Source organism: Alosa pseudoharengus, unplaced genomic scaffold, assembly GCF_046254945.1.
Source record: "Alosa pseudoharengus isolate Yale_2024_CS ecotype anadromous, Long Island Sound unplaced genomic scaffold, YU_APseudo_1.1 YU_APseudo_1.1_scf_15, whole genome shotgun sequence".
Lineage (NCBI taxonomy): Eukaryota > Metazoa > Chordata > Actinopteri > Clupeiformes > Clupeidae > Alosa > Alosa pseudoharengus.
In genome coordinates this window covers 14334329-14359146 of record NW_027468620.1, presented here as the reverse complement: position 1 = coordinate 14359146, position 24818 = coordinate 14334329, and the positions used below count along the sequence as shown (strand labels likewise).

The window sequence follows — 24818 nt, the reverse complement described above, 5'->3', positions numbered from 1 at the left end:
ACGAAAGGGAAAAGGCTTTTAAGATGCCCATTTAAATTGTAGCGTAATGCACTCTTGTGTGTTTTAGCATAAATCCGAAATAAGGAGGAATGTGAGGAGGCTCCTATTAACTGTAAAGAATGCATCTGCAATCTAAACATGAAACACAATCGCTGGAAACACAGCTAAGGTCGGGAGACAAAGCAGCAAATGTACATCTTGTCTGCAGTCAAGATCAACAGAGTAACGCAAGTAACAAACTCTTTGAAATTTCAGTAATTGTAATTGCGTTACTGGATTTACAAAAATACTTCGTTACATGCTCGTTACCACTAAAAGTAGTGGAATTACAGTAACGCGTTACTTTGTAACGCATTACTCCCAACACTGTACATGACATACAGTACATATATGCTAGCACAGGTTACTTCAGGTCAAATGCAGAGTATAAGGGACATTCTTCATCCATGGTTCAGTGACAAGACTTCAGTGAATAGAACAATTCATAGTGAGTAAAATGTGTATGTCAGTAGTACATATAGTTTTGTCTATATGTTTGCTAAGTGCAATTACTAAGTGCAAAGAGTATCCCATCATCATGATTCTTATATTGCCAGATTCCAGACAATCCCACCTACACAAACATGAATGAATATATTCATGGTGACATGAAATATATTTTGTGAGACACAAAATATGTTTTATAAGACACATGAATCATGAGACACAAATTACTTTTCCTTGAAGTAAAGGCTGGCATAAGAAATATGCAAGTATTATCACACGGGTATATGTCCTGAAAAAAAAATAGTTGTTTGTACTATAGTCCTCTCTCAAGATCCATCTCCACTTCATTCCTCAAATGTACATTTCCATCTGGATTGTTTTGATCCAGATCCACTGACCTCTTTCTCTGGCAAAACCTGTTAAACAAACAAACCAAACTTCATAAAAACATTCAGTTGAAAATGGGAAGACCAAAGCATACAGTAAATTCAGCAACATTACCCACCACTGAAGCGGTTTAACTTGACTAATGAGTTCTGGTAGTTTTTCGCCTTTGGTCTCTGGTAACAGCAGGCTTAAAATACCACAAACTATAGAGATACCACTCATTAGAATATACGGCAGGACCTTGTTATATGTCCCTAGAAACAAACAGAAGAAATTAAATTACTCAGTTGACAAAAATAACATAAAGGGCCCTATCATGCACCCAGCACAAGGGTGTAAAGCGCGATGCAAGGCTTATTCTTATCTTACACTCAATAAAGTGAGGAATGTGCTCCACTTTTATTAAACCTTCCGCCCAGGGGTGTGGCTATTAACGACATAAGGTGTGGTCTGGCGCATGATCCAAAAAACGCTATTTTACACCCTCTAAATTTCAGAAAAAGCGCATACAGTATAAAGCACAACTGAAGACGCACTATCACAAGATGTAAGCAGCAACTCCTCTGCAGAATAAAAATCCTTAAGATTATTATTCTGTTTTTCAAACATTATTGGGTTAAGTGTTGCTTTTCTCAGGCTACGTTTTCGATGGTAACCCATTGTCATTCAATAGTGAAAGTAATTAACTGTGTAGAACTGTTTTGTCGTTGACTATGAGACCACGGTGAAGTTCACTTTGTCTATGAGTTCAAAAAATAGGTGAGTGGAGATGTTTGTGACTACCAGAGTATAGCCTACATGCAGGTTTTAGTAAAGTGCAAGCACTTCAAATGTGCCACTTCAAATGTGCCAGATGCGCTGTTTAAAGTTGTCCTGCTTGCTGTTAAAGGGAATGACAGATTCTCATTGGTTTAGAGGGTGTTGTGCCTAAAACAGACCTATGACTGAGATTAAGAAACATAAGAACAACCCTTTCGCACCCAGCATTTGATCACAAAATTGCGCCATTCAATTAGTGATTGTAGACTGGCCACACCTTTAATGTCTATAAACTTTGCGCCTCTGACCATCCATTGCTGATTGTCAAAATAGGGCCCAAAGACAATTTGTGCTTCGGTCAACTGCTTTTGAGGATACATACCCATATAGGCTATATATGGGGAGAGTGCACTGCCAATTCTGGAGGCCATGGAGCTGACGCCCAATCCCATATTACGCACAACAGTGGGGAAGAGCTCCGTGGAATAGAAATAAACAAAGGTGAAAGCCCCAGTCACACAAAGCTTCCCGATCATCGCTAGGGTGACCGTCAAGACATTGAGATCTGGGGTAGGGAAAAAGATTGGGTTCAGTCAAGTCAAGTCAATTGATTTCTATAGTTCAGTTTAAAACAACCTGTGGCTGACCAAAAGTGCTTTACACAGTAACAGGGATATAGTTATCCACAAAAGCATACCTCAAGTAGTCACAAAAACCTGCTTTCTGTTGCTTTGAGATGTAAAGGCATGAGATAATATATAATATACACCACAAGGTACCATAACCAATGTACACTCAATATTGGATCAATTCAGCCTGGTGGTGAGAAGCTCAGTCCTTCATAGATATTACACTGACTACAGAGCACCGTAATATTCTGGCGTTCCTTAAAGTACATGATTCCAGACTGAAACATTCTACACACCTTCAGGAACAAACTTGATGAGCAGCAGCACTGCCCCACCAACAAGAAGAGTTAAGGGCAGAGTGAAACGACGTGGAGCGTAGAGCGTGGTGAACCACACAAAGATGTTGCCAACAAACTCAGTACTCGCAGCGATCAGGCAGTTGAGGTAAGGATCTCCATCCAAATTAGAGGTGTTAAAGGACAGTCCATAATATGTCAGGGCTATGGCTATCCTGTAGAAAGAGATATGATGACATTCATACTTTTTGTTGATGTGATTATCTGCCATATTTATGCTCTATGTCTGTTTGGAAGGGTAAGACAACAATCAATTGCCATTTTAAATAGATATCATGCAATATTCACTGGGAGTAGATGTCATTATGCTGCATTACCTGTCTAAAAGAGAGTCGAAAGATTTCTGCCCCAGTGCGTGTGTTTACATACAGCACTATGAAACACATATTTTCAAAACAGAGACATAAAACTACAAACCTGGATATGTACGTCTTTTTTAATAAAAATGTTTTTGTTTGTTTTCTGGTTAGCAATTTCGATTGACAAGATATTCAACTGTGCCTGCACAGTAGCTTGGACGGGTAGCCTAATCTGACACAACACAGTCTCTGTGACTACCCTCTTTGGCAGAAAAATTTGGGGGCCACGTCGACCCCCTTTCTGCCTCCTTCTACTTAAAAAAGGACAGGCGTTCCGCAATGAAGACATATACAATCACAGAAAATCTGCCAGTGTAAAAGGGGCTAATATAATTATTATTAGGTGCAAACTATGTTCATTCTTGTCTAGACTCCCTAAAAAGGACTAGGGACGAAGTGCAAGTACATAAAAGTGTTTCTGAAAGTTAAAACTGTCATGTCACAGCATGCAACATAGGCCTATCTATGTTTATTCACCAAATAAAGATGTTCAGAACTGTGATGTTCCTTATATTTTTAGTTTTCAGGAGATCCAGCCAGCTGTACTTATTCTGACCACTTAATTCAGGCTCAGTTATCTGGGGGAAAAACAGTAGAGAAAGACAGATTAATTATTATATTGGACACCACTGGTTCACATCAGTCCAAAAACACAGCATGTAGGGTGATGACACTAAAATGAATAAGTTAGATTGTCAGGAATCACCTTTGCATCAGCGCAGTGCTCTAGCTGAAAGATGTCCGCAGGAGAAGTGATGCCGTTCTTCTTGGCAGCAGCTCGAATGATGGCCTCAGCCTCTTGAAACCGACCCTGAGAGATCAGCCAGCGAGGAGACTCAGGTATAAACCTGAAGTGAGCAATAAAAGAGCAGAGAGGGCTGAAGATTTGAAAAAAGAAATTACTCTCTCAAGGGCCTCATTGATTAACTATGGGCTAATATAGGACACAGGGTTCAGGTGTGTGAGAGAAAATAAAGGACACACTGTGGCAATGCATTATGTAAAGAGCAGTTCAACAATGTACACTCTTAAAACGAATGTGTTAAAAATCAACACATTTCTTGCGTAATGGTGATTTCAACAAATGTTGTGTTAAATCTCAGCAATTTTCTGAGGAAAACTGCACAGAAGTTCTAGCCTACACAAAAATGTATTAAATGCAACGGCCAATCAAATCATCAGATGAGCCAGATTGCTGTATCCAGATGCGTGAGAAGAACCGGCTGCCTCCTCCTCAGTTTGATTTCTTACAGTAAGTGAAGCTGACATTAACTTAACAACGTTTATAATTTACTACCTAACAATTTACACTGCTGTATCGTAAATGAACACGAATATATTAGGTTTAGACCTACTATGTTTTTGGCGTACTGGTGTAACATACTGAGAACATAGTGTTAATCGTTCAATGACTGCACGCTAACGTTAGCAAACTAAAGGATGTTAACGTAGCTAGATATAGCTAGCTTCTAGCCTACAAAAACGTTGAGTTTCACCAGGCGATAATAGGGCTGTTATAATACAACATTAAGGCTGCTCATTTACGAAAGTAAGCCAATGACACTAATTGATAAACCTATTCAATTTTATGAACACGTTTGTTAGTTTGCTTTCGCATGCCTTGGATGCTAACTAATTTTACCTCAGTCAGTAACGACGATGTACTTGTGTCACACTGCTAGCGACATTTTGTTGCCTTGACATTAGTCGGCTTTACTGACTTTAGTTCGCATTAGTTCGGTAAGATAGGTAAGTTAACGTAATGGAGTTTGGCCAAGTTAGGATGTGTAAGCTATTTGCACAATACATTGTCTTATGAATACATTTGTCTTTTGTAGGTGTGTTTTTTTACAACTTGTTGGCGGCGCCATATCGGGACTTCCACAACCAAGGTATGATGTATTTGCAAAGTACATTGCCTTATGCTTAAATTCGCCTTAGATTGCCTTAGATGCTAAAATTGCCTCAGACAGCAATGTTATACTAGTCATGCTGATGACTTGCATTACTTTGCCAAACCAAGGGGGTAGGCACTACCTTGAGATGAGGTACGAAAAGAGCCATATATGTCAATGTATTAATGCAAACAGGAAGTTGATAGGGTAGTAAGCACAAATTCAAAATGAACTTGTGCATAGAGTGTATTAATTATGTTTCAATGTTTAATGTGTCTTAATTGTAAAAATTTGGAGGAAAATGTAATGTAAAGCTCTGAAAGGGGTGACGTGAACATTAGAGAAGCTTAAATAATCTTATTAAGCTGTCTGGTTTGTGATTTTTTCTCTGTAGAATCAAAGTGCTTTAGAGGTCTCAAGATGCTCACCTATTATCTGCCCCTGTGAAATGTAGCGTGAAGTCCACTCTGTCTTACATCTTGGACATACAGCCAGTAAGTTAACTTTAATGTCTGAATCAGTCAACTTTTAAAGATTTGTCCTTCTGTTACATGGGATAGGCATGGGGCGGTGGTGGCGTAGTTGCTAAGGAGCTGGACTAGCATGCCGTAGCCTAAAAAGTTTAATACCTGACTTTCACCGCTGTGCCCTTGAGCAAGGCACATAACCCCGAGTTGCTCTGGGAACAATGGCCTGCGTAAAGTAATTTGACATATGCAAGTCACTTTGGATGAAAGTTAAATATTAAAAAAATAAAACAAATAACTAAATGTGTGTTTTGTCTGCCCTTTGTATTTTTCAGACTGGAACAAGCATCAGTAATCTGACAAAATCCTGACGCCAACCCCGCCTTGTCAGTTTAGGACATCCCAGCACATCACCCCAATATGTCATCTTACCCAGAAGTGATCGCGTTGCAATTCCACTTCTGGATGAGGGCCTAACGTGCAGTCTGGACAAACTGTTTGAACTGTATTGGGTATGCAACCTGGCCTATCCTGTGCAACTTGCCTCAGTCTTTGGGTTCATGCAGCATGTTTATGGCCTGCCGATAACCTCTGGTGGGAAGAGGTCCAGAATCATGAAGCTTGCTGCAAAGCTCCAATTACTGTGAGTGAAGTTGCCATGTCCAAATGTGAGACAGATCTGGACAATTTTGACTGTACCACTGTGGACAATGTGGACATGTCTGTGTGTGAAAATGTACTCTTCATCTAACACTACACTGACTGACATTCAAAAAAGTATAACTTGCACCAAAGAGTTGCTTGTCAAAACACTGGACTGCTTAAAAGAAAAAAAAATATTTCTGTGCTTAATATGTACTCCCGTACTAACCGTTAATATGTACTAACCGTTAAATATTTTGAAGAGCACCTCCACAGGTAATAGAGACAAAATTTGAAAGATGTTGCTGACATCTTACTAATTTATTTATTAACTTATTTATTTAATAGTGATTCTGAAATCCACATAAATGAGATAAAAAGGTTTCATTGTATGATTAGTACTATTACTAATAAAAAATGATGGTAAATGTATCTGGTTTGTTTGTGATTTGTTTTCAATGGTAGTAATTATAGTAACTAGATGTACCGCATAGCGGTACATAATATGACCGCCGCTCAGTCCTGTACATCCGTTCTGCGAAAATAAATCACACTTCAATTTGTCTCCATATTTTACTCCATCCCCCACTCTTGAAACTTTTGTGTATGCTTGTTTGGCATGCCTGAGTGTGTGTGTGTGCGGCTGCACAGAAAGTAGTCTGCTGGTGCTGAAAAGGTGAATAGATTGTAGAATAGCCAAAGAAGATGTAGCATTGTTATAAAACCTTTAAAATCTCTAAACAATCACAAGTAGGGCAGTTCATCACAGTTCATCCATTGCAACTGGATTGATGAAAGGTCACTTACACCTGTAGGCTACATTGTATTTGGGAAAAGCAAAAGGTATCAGCATAATTTTATTTATTTATTTATTTATAAATAAACAAAAACATCTCTGTCAGTTCCATGCCGTTTTCAACAGCTATCAAAAACAAAGGTCATTTTTGGATGGATGGATTTTTTGTGAATGTTTCTTCTTCTAGGCTACATAAGATTTTAGTCATCTTTAGTTCATGTAATACTTTATTGTCAATGCACAAATTATGTAACAGTCTGAAACGTTATTGTTAATGCACAAATTAAGTAACAGTAGTCTGAAACGAAATGCTGTTTTACATCTAACCAGTGGTGCAAATAACTGACATGTCCAAATGGGCCTTGATGAAATGCGTCGCAGACTGTTCATACACATTTTAACGGGCCAAAGTTAAAGAGTTGTTGTCCGTTATTGTTAGTGCAAATATAGGCTGATTCGTGTTCCCTTGCATTGTGTAACTGAGGTCCATGGCTAGTCTGGCTTTCACCAGACCAAGCTCAATCTTTTAAGAAATCAAAAAATAAATAGCGGGCAGATCAGGCTGGGTTCACCCAGCCTAGTCCATAGGCACCCGATATTGTTTAATTTTCCGATTGAGATATCCACGCTCTGGCTATTCTAAATGCAAAAATGCATCAGGGAGTTATGACAAAGCTGTAACTAACAAACTAGATCCTAATAGAAAGCTGTTAGCTTCCCTAAGCTACAGGTAGGCTTATAAGGTAGGCCTATTTACAACATAAATTGTCAATAGGCTAGGCTATGCTGGCGACACAAATAAAATCTCCTTTGGAAACCAATGGCTTACGCCTTACAGTATCAAGCGGACTTAAACTGCCATATCGTGGCGAAAAGTTGTAATAAAATTCACGCAGCTCCATGAGTCAAGGAAAGCGCAAATGAAGTAGCCACTTCTAAATGGGACCCACTACACAGTAGCTTAAGGTGTGTTGCTAAAGCAGCCATAATGAAATCAAGGTGTTTGGATACTTCACACACACGTGCTTTTTAATTTCACAGACTACAACTACCAAGTTGGAATCAAAGCACATCGATTCCCCTCTCACACCCTGCATGCACTTAAAACAAAATAAACAGGCGTCTCAGTCTCACGCATGTATAGGCAAAACTGTATCAGACCGGTGTAACGTTGGTAAATCTTTCATTGCACAGAATGATTTTTGTAGCACGTGCAACAAATGACAGTCGAAAGATACAATTACAGTGCTGCTATCAATTTGCTTGGTATAACCGCATTTATAGTTTTCTACAAATGCAATCAATCAAATTGGCCTCCATCACTCAACCAACGCTAACGGTAACATTACCTAGGTCCTTATTGATATTATAAGATTAACGTACCTGCAGTAAAAACCAAGCATGTCCGATAAACATCCTCAGATTTATTTCGGCTTCAAGAAGAAATGGGAATTACATTTCATGTGAACATTGTCCTATCCTTATTAGACGTTCTCTGCGGTAAACAGTCCTTGTAGGAAGTCACTGTTTTTCCAATCCAACAAAATTACGTCTCACTGCAACGATGCGCCATCTAGTGGACAAACGACTACTTATCGCCAATACTGGAAATGCAGCCATGATGATGATGATGAATATTTATTTTTATTTATTTTGGCTTTCTTTTAATCCTACTGAATTTGTAATTATGTATCGGCCGTTCTAATACCGATAGTATGTGGGTGCCTGTGTGTGTGTGCATGTGTATATGTGTGCACCGCCATCTACAGGCCAATGAGTGTACAGTCACTAAATGTACACATAACCTAATTTTTTTAGGACCCCCCCATGGATGAAATTCTATGAAACTTGGCATACCCCCAGAGAATGCCAGGTCAATCATACACATAAAATTTGGTGCAGTTCTGAACATCTTAACTGAAGATAGGGGCAATTAAAGCAAAATTATATTGCATTTTCATTTTTTACCGGGGGGGTGCAAATCACAAATGAGTGATTATGGGCCAGGTTGATGTGGGCCCTTGAGACCAACATACCATAAAAGATTCTTCATCCTCAGTGCCACGGTTCAGGTAGTTATTTAGGAAAAACTGTTTTTTTTGCGGTTCGGGGGGCCCAGCACGGGGAGGGAGTGGCCCCCGGGGACGAAACGAAATTTTTCCGTAAAAGTCTAGTGGGGCTACATACCCACCAAATTTCATGTGCCCCGGTGGTTCGGTGTCCCGGGTATCGTTGACCAAAAATTCAGGAAGTAGATGACGGGAAAAAAAAAAAAAAAAAAAAAAAAACTTTGACAATCCCTATATGACCGCTTCGCTAGCTTCGCTAGCGGCGGTCATAATAATTACAGTATTGTAGTAGTAAATTTAGTAATTCAAGTTGACACACACGTGTTGATTTTGTGTAAGAATAACGCAAAAGTGTGTTATAAACAATTACACAAAAGCTGTGTAACACAATGTGACACTAGTGATGTGTTAGAAATAACGCAAAATGTGACAAGGGCCCTATCATGACATTCTAAAGTGCATCGTCACTCGTCAAAAGTCTATTCAAATTTAGTAGGATGTCCAGTTCACATTGGGAGGGTTTTCATCAGTGGCGTAACTATAGTAGGTGCAGCAAGTGCAGTCGCACCAGGGCCCGTGACCTCCCGGGGCCCGTCGCTACCCCCGCCCTGCCTCCTTTTTTTTTTTTTTTTTAGAACTTTAGAATGGCACGGAGAGTGAAGCGTCACTTTGACGATTCTATCGGAAGATGAGCGCTTAAACGATGCAGAGAGATACTTCAAAGTGCAGGTATTTAATGCAACTCTGGACATCATAATCAGTAAGCTCTCCCAAAGATTTGCAAGTAGCCTATGCGGGAAACTTGTCATGTGTTTGAGTCTTTACGTCCTATGACCCTTCAACTCGCAGGTGATGATGAACTGCTTGAAAAGGCAAGACGTTTGTCAGACCATTATAGCAGGGACATTGCACCGACATCCCCAACACAACTCCTCTCATTCAGGTCTTGCTTTAAAGCAGAGATTTCACAGAAGTCATCTATTTTTCAACTTGCCAAAATGCTGGTGGTAGATTATGACAGTGTAACATCCACATTCGGGGAAGTGTGTAGCCTACTCGTGTTGTTTCTGACATTGCCTGTGACTGTGGCAACAGCTAAGCGATCTTTTTCCAAACTCAAACTTATTAAGACCTATACCTAAGGAGCAGCATGGGGCAGGAGAGGCTCCGTGGGTTAGCTATCCTGTCCATTGAAAATACGAGAGCCAGAGCATTAAATATTGAGAACATCGTTGACGATTTTGCACAACGAAAGGCTCGTAAGATGGCCTTCTTCTAATGGCCTAATTCACGCATATTGGGGATTGTATGCATATGAATGATTTTATTTGGTTTCTGGACGGTTAAATAAGTTAGGCTACATTAAGTTTTGTTTCTGCGCAGTGCGAGTTTATAAGCAAGCAATCTACGCTTGCAGTTTCAGCAGAGGGTTGAAGAGGCGCATTGAGTGTTCCCATAATTCCATGCGAGTTGATGTTAATGCAGTAATATTAGATTACCCTGGCCTGCAGGCTGTCAATAAAATTATTTTTAAATGTTTTCACATGTAATGGATATGTAGTCGTGTGTTTTTTATTTGAAATTGTAATCTGTAACTACTAAACTACTTCGGTGCCTCAGGCACTTTACATAAACAATTGATGTCACCCTTAATGTGTATTGCATGTATCAGAGCTAATTCATCCTGGGCCTAAGTTTGTTAGTATGGGGCCCGCGTAGCGCTCTCGCACCTGGGCCCACCATTGGCTTGTTACGCCACTGGTTTTCATCCTCAAAAGTGGAGCGCATGGCGTAACAAGGTGTTAATAGGTCTTTTAATCAGTCATATGGGTGTGTTTGGGGCGTAACATCATTTTAAACCAATGAGAATGACATCTGTCATTCCCTTTAACAGCGCAATATGTCAAATAAATGCATCGGTATTTTGGCATTCAACGGCGCATTTGAAGGAGGCTGCTTGCGAGACCGTATGGAATAGTCATTCTTAAACCATGCTTTACTAAAACTTAGCATAGCCTTCACGCATTTGCACTCGTCTATTATTTGAACTCATTGGCAAAGTGAAACTAACTTCACCAAGGAGTCAGTCAACGACAAGACAGTTATATGCAGTTACTTTCACTATTGACTGACAATGGGTTACCATCGAAAACATAGGCTGGAAAAAGCAACACTTACCCTAATGTTGCTCAAATGACTGAATAAAACAACATTTATCCTGCAGAGGAGTTGCTTATATCTCGTGACAGTGCGTCTTCAGCTGTGCTCCATACGTGTCTCTCGCCTCTCCCCTAATCACTTTTAACCGTCATTACCAATTTGCAAATGATGGTGAATAACTACTCATCATGAGATGTACAGTATTTCGTAATATCTTTATTCTAATTATGTTTACCATTGTAATCGTGCAATTTGTAATGCTTTGCATGGACGTGTGCTGGTGTGCGTTCATGAATGATAGAAGGATGGTGCGTGCACCTGCCAATATGACTGTTGACATGCGCTCTTAAAATAGCATATGAACAACTCGCCATTGACTTCTGACCAGGTTTAGGTGGTGTATGATAGCGATTTTTAGACAACGCGCCAGGGCCCGCCCTAGGTTGTTAATTGCCACACCCCTGGGCGCAATGCTTAAAAAATAAAGGTGCAAAATACCGAATTCAACTTCGCGCGACTGAAAAACGAACTGTACGCCATGCGCTGGTGCCCCAAAATATAGCCCAGAGATGTGTTAAAAAACAACACAAGTTGTGTTATTTTCAACACATTCGTTTTAAGAGTGTATAATTTCTATATGCTCAACAACACATTTGATAAACGAGTGTTAAAGAAAGATGTAAAACTTGTGTGTACTATAAAATCACTCATTAAGTAACTAAAGAGTGCAAGTTTGGTAGTGATGTATCCCTGACAAATATGGTAGAGCATGCATAGTATTGCGCGATAGGATTGCGCAGAAGGAAGGTGTAATCAAAGGCAATACATGGGCAGAGAGTAGAATATTACAATAGTAGGCCTAGCTATCAGATAACTGTAGGCCTAGCTATCAGATAAAAAATCGGAATTGGGTCACTGTGACGGAATACCGTCCACCCTGACTGCCATACCAATGGGCTTGGCTCTTTAGCGTTGTGGTCAAGCTGCAGGGTTAGTACCCCACAGACCCGGGTTCAAGACTGGGTGGGGTCACTGCTCCCTCCCATCGCTACATATGGTGTCAGAAGTGGGATGGCTTGCTGTGAGTTCATCGGAACCTTACCCAATGTGTGAGCTGTAGGAGGGACCTCATGAACTTTTTCAACTGTGCTTGTGGTAGGTATATTTTAATTAACAATTGTCACATTGAGATACTTTGAATAATGAGGTGAAACCTCTCTGAACTCCAAATATAAATTCAGCAAAATAAAAAAAAAGGTTGGCTACCTATTGTTTTGGACACCCTGCCATGACACGTTGATGATAGACTATTTGCTGTCAATATTGCGTAGGTATTTTGGCTATAGCTCATGGTCTTAGTATTTCACATTGGACGGCAGAATGTCCCATACTTACCATAGAGGCACGGACATTTATTTCCCAATAAATAGATCAGAATTTAATATGCCTGGGCGGGAGAAAAGCACGTTTTCACCAGGATACATCGCTGCCAAACTCGCACCTATAGTGTGTGTGGGTGTGTATAAACTTACCACCAGAGCGGAATGTAAAGAAATCCCACCATAGACAGTGCTAACTGTAGCATTCTCCAGCTCCGGATGAAGTAAGCGAAGACTGGCAGAATGGCATAGCCAGCGGCATAACATGAACAGACTCCCAGAATCCCAAAGCTCATGCGGGCTGACTTACTGAGGAGCTCTGTGCCTAATGGTGGGAAAACGACAGGAATGTATGATGTGATTTATATCAATTTATTTCACCAGTCAAGGTCTCCTGAAGGTTTGAACAAACATTCCCAGAATGTATCATTATTGGCAAATTAGAACACACATAATTTACATTTACATTTATTCATTTAGCAGACACATTTATCCAAAGCGAATTACAAAACGAGGAAGATTTAAAGGAACCATATGTAAGATTGTGTCTAAAACTGGTACTGCAATCACTTTCAAATTACTGTAGAGCGGTGTATCCCCTCCCCCTCCCCCCTGACTCGAGGTTGCCAACTCGGATGCCGAAACACTACTGACTTTGTGATTAGTAGTTAGGTGGAGGGTGGTGCATCAGGCCAAAACATGACATGACATGACATAACAAAACACAACATCAACATCAGTTGAGGGCTGCAACTTCACTTTTTAATATCCTGGCCGGACTACTGTTGTCAGTGATATAAGTATTTGAAATTAACATGATTTCTTAATGTCTAGTGACATATCAGTAGCCTGGCCCTTACCGCCTTTGACTGCGTTTCTCTTCGTCATACAGTCTGGAACAAAGTAATAATAATCTGTCTCCGTAATGGGCGGATGCTTATTTTGAGGTTTAAAATCATTGGAGTTCCCTTAACCAATCAGCAACGTTTGGTAATGACGTATGCTGTGCGCCGGAGTTCAGGCTTTTACGCTTCCTACTTCTGCTCTCAGTTAGTGGTGTGCGATACTGTAAAATTTGGTTTCGATCCGATACCAATTAAATATAAGGCCTGTATTGCCAATACCGATACCAATACTGATATTTGCAACTAAAAGCAGTTTATGTACTTTTATGTAGGGGAGAACAGTGTGTCATGATTTATGGCGTGAATAAAACATCAATATACTACATTTGAATACATTTCCATGACCACTAATGATTTTATGATTTCCACTGTTAATAGTTTACAAACATTTCAGCAACAAAACATTGCAAAGCGGGCATGCAAAATGTGAAAGGAATGTTTGCATGACTGTAGGCTAGCCCTTGGTGAAACAGGAACAATGCATTTTGCACAAATTAAGAGATATTGGAAGTGAACTCAAATTAAAGTATCGATCTCATCGCGCTGGTATCGATCCGATACCAATACCAATGTTGGTATCGATACTATCGATATTTGGATCGATATGCCCACCCCTACTCTCAGTAGTAAACAGACCGCTGGCTAGTATGCAGGCTACCTGACCGCCAGGGCAGTCTCTTCGTAGTGGATATATCTCTAACTTGCGCCAGCCACAGAACGAGAGTTCTATACCAAAAGCGTCACGTCGCCGAGATTATATCAGCTCTTGTCACACGCCAGTTTTCCCTCTTATCTCTTCTCGCCGCTTATCAGACGATTGTTGTTCTACGCAGCCCGGTGGCTTCGTCGGAGCTTACTTCGTTCTCCACGGGCTGTTCAGACTACACTCTCGGATAAGTTGGATTGTACTGACGACCTACGTGTTATTTAACCTGGAGCTTGCTGAGTTAAACTAACAGTTGTTCGGCATAAAACAACGCAGCCTACCTTGAGCCACGCTCGGTGACTGGCTAACGTTACTGTCCACAAGCACGGTAGCCTCGCCTGGAGCCCAGCTCGGCCACACTAGCCTCTGTCAAACACGGAGCGGTTTACCTTGAGCCCAGCTCGGTAACCGCTAGTTCCAGTCAAGCACAATCACAGCAGCCTTGCCTTGAGCTCCGCTCGGTAACCGGCTAGCTCACGTCAAGACACACCGCCTCGCCTTGAGCCCCGCTCGGTAGGGTAGCTAGTAGCTAACATTCCATTCCTTAAGTAGGCCTATGCTGCATTGATTTTGTTAAGGTAATTTGAGTGTAGGGGGGAGAATAACGAGCAGCAAACGTTTATTTGAAAACATAATAAGTAGTGATGCATGTACAAGACGTCCTTGCCATTTATAAAATTGACAAGACAAGCCTCTTGTTCCTGCCTTAATTGCGTGATGCCCTCGAAAGTTGAGACTACTTCGCGGATAGCTTCTAGCGTCTCTTCCTCCGTCGCCATTGTTGCTGTGCTGTTGAACTACAAGCTTCGCTGGACTACAAGCAACTCGGCAGGCAAGTTCCGCGTCATCACTCAACTGTTCGCTGATTGGCGCGGCCGCATGCGAGCCGTATAGAGCATCACAGTCCCGCCCACAGGAGTTTCCGGAAGTAAGAATTCAATGCAATTTCTCCATTGACAATTCGGGTATAAGCCATACAAACTTAACTGCACATGGTAGACTCAAAACCAGCTACGGCTGTACTAAGCGATTGTGTATGCTCATATAGACGCCAAAAGTTCACGGGGCACTAACCTCGTTTTGAGATAAATGTCTTTTATTCGCGATGTCTTGGATAAGTACTTCATTACCCACAATCCTGAACAATCCCACAATCCCACAGTGATGCCTCTGATTGGTGGAAAGGCCGTTCAGTCATTGAATCAGCGAAAATTATTGACAAAGATGGCGAAAATCTTAATGTGAATAAAAACTTTCTAGACGAACATTGGTACTTGTATCAACAAGGATTGTGGTTTATATATCACACGAACTTAGTCAGGGCCAATACACCATCAAATAGAACACTGTAAATGCTAGTTTGAACACTTAACTTTTCAGGTAGCCGATAGGCTAGCTAATCATTAGCCTTTCAGACATTAGAATGTCATTATAATGCTGCTAACATTAGCCTACATGCTGCAACACAGGTATGAAATATATTATGTTTTAGTGACCTTGTTGTTTCTATGAACATGAATTGTTGTTTATATGAAACATCAACTTAGACGAGGCATAAAAAGCCCTGTATATCCCCATTAAGAACTTAAACCTTTCAACTAGCTAGCTAGCTGATAGCAAAGCTGGATGCTACCACCTGGTAGACACTGCAGTAAAATGGTTAGCAAACCGTCCATGCCCCCGGCCCGTGAATATTTCAGTTTCAAGGACGAAATCAAGAGTGTCCAAAGGGGTGAAAACCACTTTAAATCGGGTCACATTATTGACTGTTGTGTGTCGAGGGTCAGCTTGTGGGTTATGTATGGGCCAGCATGAGGAACAAGACCTATCAAACCTACGAAGTTGTGTGGTGAGTTTTGCAGGGAGGTTGGTAATGCTAGTTAACATTAGCTAGGCTACTGTAGCCTTCATACTGTACGAGCCATATCAATCATTAACCTAGAAATACTTCTTCGTACATTTAATGAACATTTTGTGTAATAATTCAAGTTAATAAACTGAATATGGTGGTCCAAGAGCAGACCATGCACCGGCCCATGCATCAGGATGGCAGTCAGATACGAAGCACTGCACAATGTTGCTAACGTTAACGTTAACCGCTTTCACACACACGATATAAAATACACGATGGTAAATATAACATTCAATACCAAAACACTATTATTTACACGATTACTCCTGAAATAACTGCTATTAACTATATAAAAATCATTGTTTGGAGGAGAGGGTTCGCTGCTGTCGCCGGTTGGAAATGAATAATTTCGCGCTGGTTCGTGCTGCTTATATATTTTTCAGTGAGGCCCGGTGGTTTATGGGATGAGTAGTTCCTTCGCTCGGAAATTAAAATATGTACACAGTCTTGTACCTTTGACTTTTTTTGGACTTTCTCTTCGTTTTTTAACTCGAAATGATATGTTGTGTGCTTATGAGTTACTCCGTAGCTGGATATCCTAAGACATGCTCTAAAACTCTTTAAATACGGATTTTTCCAGAACGTCAATGGGAAAAATGAATGGGAAAGCTACTTCCGGAAACTAAGCTCTCTCGGAGGAGGGGCGGGACTGTGATGCTCTATACTGTAGGTTGGGCCAGACTACGTGCGAGGCTGAAATCAAATTTTGGCCGGAAGTACGTAGGATGGTAACACCAGGCTAACATGTCATGGCTATTTTATGATTAATTGAAATACATTTCTTACATACGGTTCCTTTAAGCTACAGTGCAGAGGAGACCTATTTCTTGAGGATGAGAGTGCAGACATTACAGGCACAGGCATGACCTACCAAGAATAAAGGCAGTACAGTAACTGGAAATGTCCATCATTCCCACAACAAAGTAAAGAACACAGAACATTTCCCAGCTGTTGGAGACATACAGGAGTAAGGTGAAGATAGTCTGCAATGCCCTGGTGGAAAAGAAGGTGATCTTCCTGCCAAACCTGAGGAATGCGGAAGGATTGTTTTCAGACAATGACAGCATTCAGGTATGTCCAACTTTACTTATTTGTACAAACTTTTTTTCTGTCATGACTTATTGTAGTGTAGCCAGGGACTACGCCCCCAATTGATTACATGGACCGGCCCCATAATTTACATCACATGGCGTAAATCACTTCCTCATTTAGCCTAGGCCTTAAATCGCTATAACCCAGATAGCAAAATCTCTGGCCCACTACCTTGCCTCAGGGTTTTGTGAGTGTTGGCCCAGTTCTGGCTGGGCCTCCGGCCCAACAATGGCCCAGTTACTGATAACTGACACAAAGAATTTCCTCTGGCCCAGATGTGGCCCACACACTGCAAAATGACTCTCATTGTTTCTGTTGGCCCAGGTCTGGCCCACACACTGTAAAATGACTCTTATTGGAACTGTTGGCCCAGGTGTGGCCCACACACTGTGAAATGACTCTTATTGTTTCTGTTGGCCCAGGTGTGGCCCACACACTGTGAAATGACTGTCATGCATTCTGTTGGCCCAGGTCAGGCCCACACACTATATAACTGAGTGTTGGCTGAGTGTCGGCTGGGCCTTTGGGCCTGTACTGGCCCACACACTATAACTAGGGGGGGGGGTGTTATTTCATGAAAATGTTCAGATTCAACTTTAGCCCAGATTTTCTAATGCTCCCATGTCTTGGGAATACATTGATGTGAAAAAATTTCAAATCAAGCCCGAAAACCCCCCCCTACCCTGAAAATTACTTTTTCAACCCTGAAAATGTGTGTTTTTTGCCAACTTTCAAAGTACATAGTGGATTTATGTTCATGCTGGGTCCTTTAAAGGTATTTCATGTGGCATGCAATGCCGTAAGAGCACTTTGCACTACAAATGGTATAGTGGCAAGGTCATATTTTAGGTCAAAGGTCACAAAAATGGCTCAAAATGCCTATTTTTTGCAAATAAACACACAATATTCTAACATTTTGTTAAGTTCAATGTAGAGAAATGTTCATTATGGGCCCTTTGACGGTCTTTCATGTGGTATGTCATGCCATGAGAATAGTTTGCATTATAAAATATCCTATTTCAAGGTCATATTAAAGGTCAAAGGTCACCCAAAATGATCCAGAATTACATTCAATAAGAAACATTAAGCAGAGATCATTACAATGCACAATGTAAAACAAAGTTGACCTCAGTCATAATGTTCTGCATGGTTCACTTCAGCTTGAGCAGTGGAGATGTTTTACGAGCAGATTTACGCAAATGCTGATAACTTCTCTATCACTGTCATTGCTGTCAGTGTCCGTGGCAACGTGTACTTTTCTCCTTTTGGACTGGAGTTGCTCAGTTGCAGGGTTGTATGTATCATCCTTTTAGGCAAGTCCCTCCACTCGGCGGCCATATTGCAACGCTTTTTGGGCACTCATTGGGCATCCTATTCGGCAGAAATGCGTGTGCGCAAGGCTTCACGACACCAACCTTGCTCCAGCGGCGAGTTCACAACACATGATTGGCACGTTGTCTTCACAACAAACCATATGATTGGCTCACATCACACCACATGATTGGCTCAATGTATTCACATGTCGACGTTTTGCCGAGGAAGGGGTGGGATATGTGTAGACAACGGCCATGTTGGCGTTACAAACTAGCCCCATGCATTTCTATGGAGGATTTTTTGAGTGCTGTGTCTCCTCATTAGAAAGTCTCTGGTATCATCTGCTGTATTTACCTGCTCTGAGATACTATCAGTAGATTCAGTGGTGGTCTCTATGGTTGCCTCCCCCATAGCTTCTTCGTATGTTGACCCAACCAATGCTGTATCAGCCCTCTTCCGTTCCTCTTCCTTGTTCTGCATGGCCTGCAGGGCCTTTTCCCTCGCATTCTTTCGTTCCATTGTTCGCTCCCACTTTCTATCAACCTGCTCCTCACAGTAACCTTTGCGACCATTACGCATGGAATGCAAGAACTGCCATTTCTCATCCCCCATCTTGATCCCAAAAAGGTTTTCTTGGGACACTCGTGCCGATTTGTTCTCACAAAAAATGTCAACAGATTTTCCATATCCCCATTGTACTCCTTCATGTCAGTTTTCCATTTCTCACTTTGTTTGGACTGTGGCCAATTCATATTGGCGAGGAAGCGGGTATAACGGCTTCTACACACAGTTGCGTTCCATCAAGTGGGTGTTCCCGACGGTAGCTATGCAAATTACTTGAAGTATAACCGTAATTTGATTGGTTGGTGCCGTCCGTCGATTGGCTTGATTGGCCGGTGCCGTCTGTCAGTGCAGCAACAGCTGAACTTCTCAATGCGAGCGACGGAAGAAACGCGACGCAACGGACCCACAATGCAGTTCGGCAACGGATGACGTGAGCCCATGTAAAGTGAATGGGATGCGTCTCCAGCACTGCAACACACGCAACTGTGTGTAGGAGCCGTAAAGGGCTTCAATTCTGCTGGCAATGGTGTATATGTTGCAGAACAACCAGTGGTCTTTTAAAACAGAGGCGAGAATCTTTGCCGCCATAGACCTGGTTCGCAGGACTTTACCGGCCCTTGCAGGGCGAAGAAGATACATCATGCATTCAATGATATCCTTCTTACGGGGCAAGACACCATGAGGGAGGTCAGATTCTTCTATATAGGCCACATCTTCAAGTTCCTTCTTGGATTTTGACCTTGTTCCATGAATACAAATCGCCATTGTTAATTTGTTCGTCAGTACTGGACATGCCAAACTTCAGTTATGGTGAATGTGGGTTTTGTCACTGAATAAAAGCCACATCACATGAGACTGTTTTTTAGAAACAAAATATCTTAAGTGGTATGACACTTAACTTTTTCTGCCAGTACTGTGACACATTTCGACGAGAATCATGATTTGATAAAGTGTGGGAATGTTATTGATTTTTTTGGGGAAAAAGGCATTTCGGTGACCTTTCACCTACAATATGACCTTGACATTAGACTTTTCATTGTGCAAAGTACTCTTACGATATAACATGACACATGTGAGATCATTAAATGGTCCAACATGATAATATTTGTCGGTTGTAATAGGCCAAAAGTGGAAAAGTTGTGAAATATGGCAAAAAACACACATTTTCAGGGTTAAAAAAGTAATTTTGGGGTTTTTGGAAGAAAATTTCAAAACAATTACACAGGAGTGCTTAAAACATCTTGTTGCATCAGGAAATCAGGGCTATTGTGGTATTTGGTATTAACACCCCCCCCTACTATAACACTGATCTGACTGAGTGTTGGCTGAGTGTCGGCTGGGCCTCTGGGCCTGTACTGGCCCACGCACTATAAAACTGATCTGACTGAGTGTTGGCTGAGTGTCGGCTGGGCCTCTGGGCCTGTACTGGCCCACGCACTATAAAACTGATCTGACTGAGTGTTGGCTGAATGTCGGCTGGGTCCCCGGGCCACATGTGGCCCATTAACTACCAAAAGTACTTGAAAATAAACACAAATCCAGAACTAGTAATTAAAAGCACAAGCTACTTTTATTAACAAGTTTGACAAACACAACCTTGCAAATAAAAGAAAACATTTAAAAATTATACAAGCTTTTACATACACTTAAGAAATTTTAGAAATTAAACAAGTTAAAATATACAATCTACTTTTATCTACAACAATCGACATCTTTCATATACAAAAACACAAACAATTAAACATTTTAAAACTGTATAATGATTCAAAGAAATAAATTATTCTAAATTAACATTAAACATTTACAGAAATATTCTATCTCTCTCCCTCACTCACTCTAAAAGAGTAATTCCATTGTCAGTAGTTGTGGGTTGTGAGTTAAGTGTTGTGCTAGTGCTTTAAATTCTGTATTTTTGTACCATGTACCATGACCTACCCAGTTACATACATGCACACATACTCACTCTCAAAGTATTTTTCAATAGCAGCAACCTTTGCCACCTGCCTTCTCTTTCTGTTGCCGCTTCATTGTTGCCTCCACCAGTTTCAGCAGCAGGGTGTCTCCAAACTGCATTTAGGTATAAAAGAATATTATAAGATCATTATGAGGTCTAAAGCAAGATTTCAACATGTCATCTCTCAGAGAAGTTCTGTTTGTCCACTCAAATATACTTACAGATAGCCACCTCAGCTCTCTGTGGGGGTTGATCAAAGAGTTCTTTCCATCCATCCTTCAATTTGAGATGCATGGACAGCATGTCATTTCAAAAGAAAAGAAAAAAATCATTAAACTATTTATCCTTTACTGTCTGACAAAATATTACTAAAGCCCAGTCTTGCCACTCTGCAGCTGTCTTGGTAACACCTCCCTGGTAGTTATTTTGGGCAACATTGACATTGTGTGATTGTTAAATGCTGATATATTACCAATGACAATCACCAAGAGCAAGACATATTTGTCAACACATACAGACCTGAAGCACAAAGGCTTGTGGACTTCCTTCACAAGAGCCTTGTGGATGCTCCAGTTGGTTGGCCATGTTTTCAACAGCGCATGTTTCCTGCCCACTCCTGTTCTTTGCTGACATAATGGATGAGGCAAACCAAAAGCATCTAAAAATGACACATCACAAAACACAGGCCTAGATGAAAGCTGATTCCTATGATTTGGCTCATCTAAACAAAAAACGTATTACTTATTCTATTAAATCAATGTACAACTTACCAAGAGCTCTTCAGGTCTCCTGTTTTTCCAACACAAGAAATGGTTCACACATGTATACACGGGTAGCCTTCTTCATCCAAAGGAGTGCAGGCAGGTCTCTGGTCAGTGTGGCCTGGATTCTGAGGTGTACATTTTAAAAAAAAGTCACTGTAATGTTAGGTTAATGGAAGTATATGTGTTCAAAATGATTACATGATCATAAACAACCCCTCAGTACAAAATACAGAACGACCTTAAAATACAGATTTTGATGAGCTTTACATGACCAGGACAGGACCCACCCTGCTACCATCTCTCTCTCTCTCTCTCTCTCACTCACACACACACACACTCTTAAGGCATACAGTCTCAGTCCTGCCTGCCTAGTGCCTGAAGTTGGATAGATAACGACGAAATGCCCAATTACCAATCGCTATATTCTAAGTCATGCAATTAGGGGTTTGCAAGGCGTGTCATCTGATCTGGACGTCGCCATATTGGAGATACTCGCCTCATTAGAAAGCATTAGGCACTGAAGTAAATCCCTAAGATTGTCAAGGAAAATGGTTAATTATTGCCGTGTTTTAGGTTGTACCAATAGGTCAGACTGAGAAAAACATCTGGTGTAGGTATCGACTTCCACAAGTTATTAAAAAACCAGGGAGAAAGGAGAATAATGACAGAAGTTATCAGAGGAAGGGGGGCGCTTGTGGTTGAACTTGGTACTTCGTCTCCCTCACCCAACTCATATGGATCTGCGCTGCCAATAAACCGTAATTTCTCGAAATATCGCGCCTTTTCTTGTGGTCCAAGTCCTGCCCTATATGCCTTTGCATCTTACACGCATTTTGATGAGCTTTTCTGTTGTTTAGACACGGCTACAATCACGTAAGATATCCAAAGTGCATAATACTCCATTGTACTTCATTCACTGAGTACCGCCAATATGGCCGCGCGTGCTGGGTTACCATAGTTACCGGCCAGAACGTGACGTCCGTGCAAACCCCTAATAGCCTACTGGTTAACTGTTAAGCTATTTCTAAAATGATTAGATCACACTTTTCTTTGAAAACCACATAATTATGCAAGTATAGCTAACGTTACAGCACTGAACGTTTTTGACTAACCACCAACACTGACGTTAACGGTAAGTTAATTAGGCCAACAAAGTAGGCTAGGCTAAGAAATCATAACGTATGTTACCGCTAGCTTCGTCATCGTCAAGGGGGTTAGATTGAAACACCCATTCTTGTTATGCTACTTGTTAAACTTTGTCTGCAATAATAAGCCTACGTACATTCATAATGATTTACATGCAATAACAGGTAAAGGTAAAGTTGCATGTTACTTACCACAGGCAGTGTCCAAAACGAGACAGTTTCGCGCCGTCCTGCTGGTTTCAAAGTGAACAGTTGCTCTGCTCGTGGCTCTTCAACATGTAATGGGCCGACAGTCACTTTACAGAATTGGGCCATGTACGTTTAGCGTCCGGCTGTCGCTAAATGTTTCATTTTTGCCGCCAACAGCCGCGATACTGATCATTGTTTGTTCCTGAAGTATCGGGCCACACACTGTATGAAATCCGTCTGCCAAAATTTGATTCAAAAACTGGCAGTAGCCCATCAAACCTGTAGTAACCGAGTCCAATGTTTAATACTGGCTTTTATTGGTAAGACCATGTAACAAGGAACAGTATCATCTTGCAGCTTCTAGCTACTTCTTAGTCACTGCATTCTAGAGCACAGCCCTAAGGTTAACCCACCCAATAACTAGCGCCATCTAGTGGACAACAAAACATTTCAAAGAAAACCCACTTTACTACATCTCCCCCCTCTTAAGCATAAACATATTACCAAAGTTACGTATTAACCAAAATGACGTATTACCAAAAATTACAACCTCCTGTAACCCACCACCCACTGATCAGTATTAAACTTCAAGTTCTATATATATATATATATATATATATATATATATATATATATAGTCCATTTGTATTCTTTTTTTAGTTCATCTCAAAATCTCTCAAACGTGCAGGTGGTCTTCTCAAGCGGTTTGAGTGTCTTTCCACCTCCTGAGGTTTTTTCATCTCCACCTCCTGAGGTCTCTCCCCTATGTGTGGCACCGGCTCTGTCCCTGAGGTCTCTTCTGGATTTGCTGTGTGTTCTGGTGAGACGGGCTCAGGTAAAGGTGCTGATGGAGCTGTGACTAGACCAGGAGAGGCAAAGCTGCCGACGTCTGCATCCTGGCTCACTTCAGGTGACTCTTTCCGCGAATGAATCTGGTCCACATGCCTTCTAACTATTCGCCCATCCGCCAGCATCACCTTGTAGGAGACTGGTCCAGTCACTGCAAGGATGTTTCCTGGAACCCACCTCGGCCCCGGACCAAAATTCTTTGTGAGGACTGGATCATCATATTCAAAACTGCGTGCTTTTGCCCTCTGATCATGATGTTCTTTCAATCTCCGTTGTTTCCCTTGTACTCTCTGTTTCAGGTCAGGATGTATCAAATCCAGAGTGCAGCGCAGTTTTCGACCAACCAGTATTTCTGCGGGGGACACCCCAGTGGTGGTCTGAGGAGTTGTTCTGTAGCTGAATAAAACCCTTGCCACTTTTGTTGTTATTGATCCTTCTGGACACTTTTCCATCATCTCCTTAAATATCTGCACTGCCCGCTCAGCTAAGCCATTGCTAGAGGGATGGTAGGGTGCTGAGGTCACATGCAGTATTCCATTTGTACTGAGGAACTCCTCAAACTCTCCACTCATAAAACAAGTGCCATTATCTGAAACTAAAAGTTCAGGTAACCCATGGTTACTGAAGCTAATGCGTAAGCAATCAATGGTGGTGGCTGAGGTGGCAGAATTGACAGGATATACATCCATCCACTTTGAATGGGCATCAATCAGGATAAAAAACATCTTTCCCATGAACGGCCCCGCATAATCGACATGTAGCCTTTTCCATGGTCTATCTGGCCAGTCCCAGGGGTGTAGTGGGGCTGCAGGTGGATTGTGTCTCTGCTCCTGACATGTACTGCAGCCTTTTACCATGCTCTCCACATCATGATCCAGCTTGGGCCACCACACGTAACTTCGTGCCAATGCCTTCATACGGGACACCCCAGGATGGCACTGGTGCAGCTGTTTCAAAACATCTCTCTGTCCTGGTTTAGGTACAATGACCCGTGCACCCCAGAGCACACACCCGTTCTGCACACTCAATTCATGCTTCCT

General features: G+C 41.4%; 1 protein-coding gene and 1 long non-coding RNA gene across 2 annotated transcripts in view; both read right to left on the bottom strand.

Annotated features, from left to right (window-relative positions):
* Positions 1–710: 710 nt before the first annotated feature.
* The window catches only part of LOC143124764 (organic cation/carnitine transporter 2-like), a 33349-nt gene continuing 9241 nt past the window's right edge, over positions 711–24818 (bottom strand). Inside the window, exons 3-10 of the mRNA XM_076286469.1 lie at positions 16779–16933; positions 12538–12709; positions 3689–3824; positions 3454–3554; positions 2558–2772; positions 2015–2197; positions 992–1127; positions 711–732 (exon numbers count right to left, since the gene is read on the bottom strand). Of these exons, the coding sequence (XP_076142584.1) occupies positions 711–732; positions 992–1127; positions 2015–2197; positions 2558–2772; positions 3454–3554; positions 3689–3824; positions 12538–12709; positions 16779–16933 (1120 nt within the window). The remainder of the gene's footprint in view (positions 733–991; positions 1128–2014; positions 2198–2557; positions 2773–3453; positions 3555–3688; positions 3825–12537; positions 12710–16778; positions 16934–24818) is intronic.
* Positions 21030–21905, bottom strand: LOC143124259 (uncharacterized). Its single transcript, XR_012987005.1, has 3 exons — positions 21602–21905; positions 21351–21489; positions 21030–21107 (listed from the first exon to the last, which is right to left on the bottom strand). It is a non-coding gene; the product is annotated as an uncharacterized LOC143124259 (long non-coding RNA).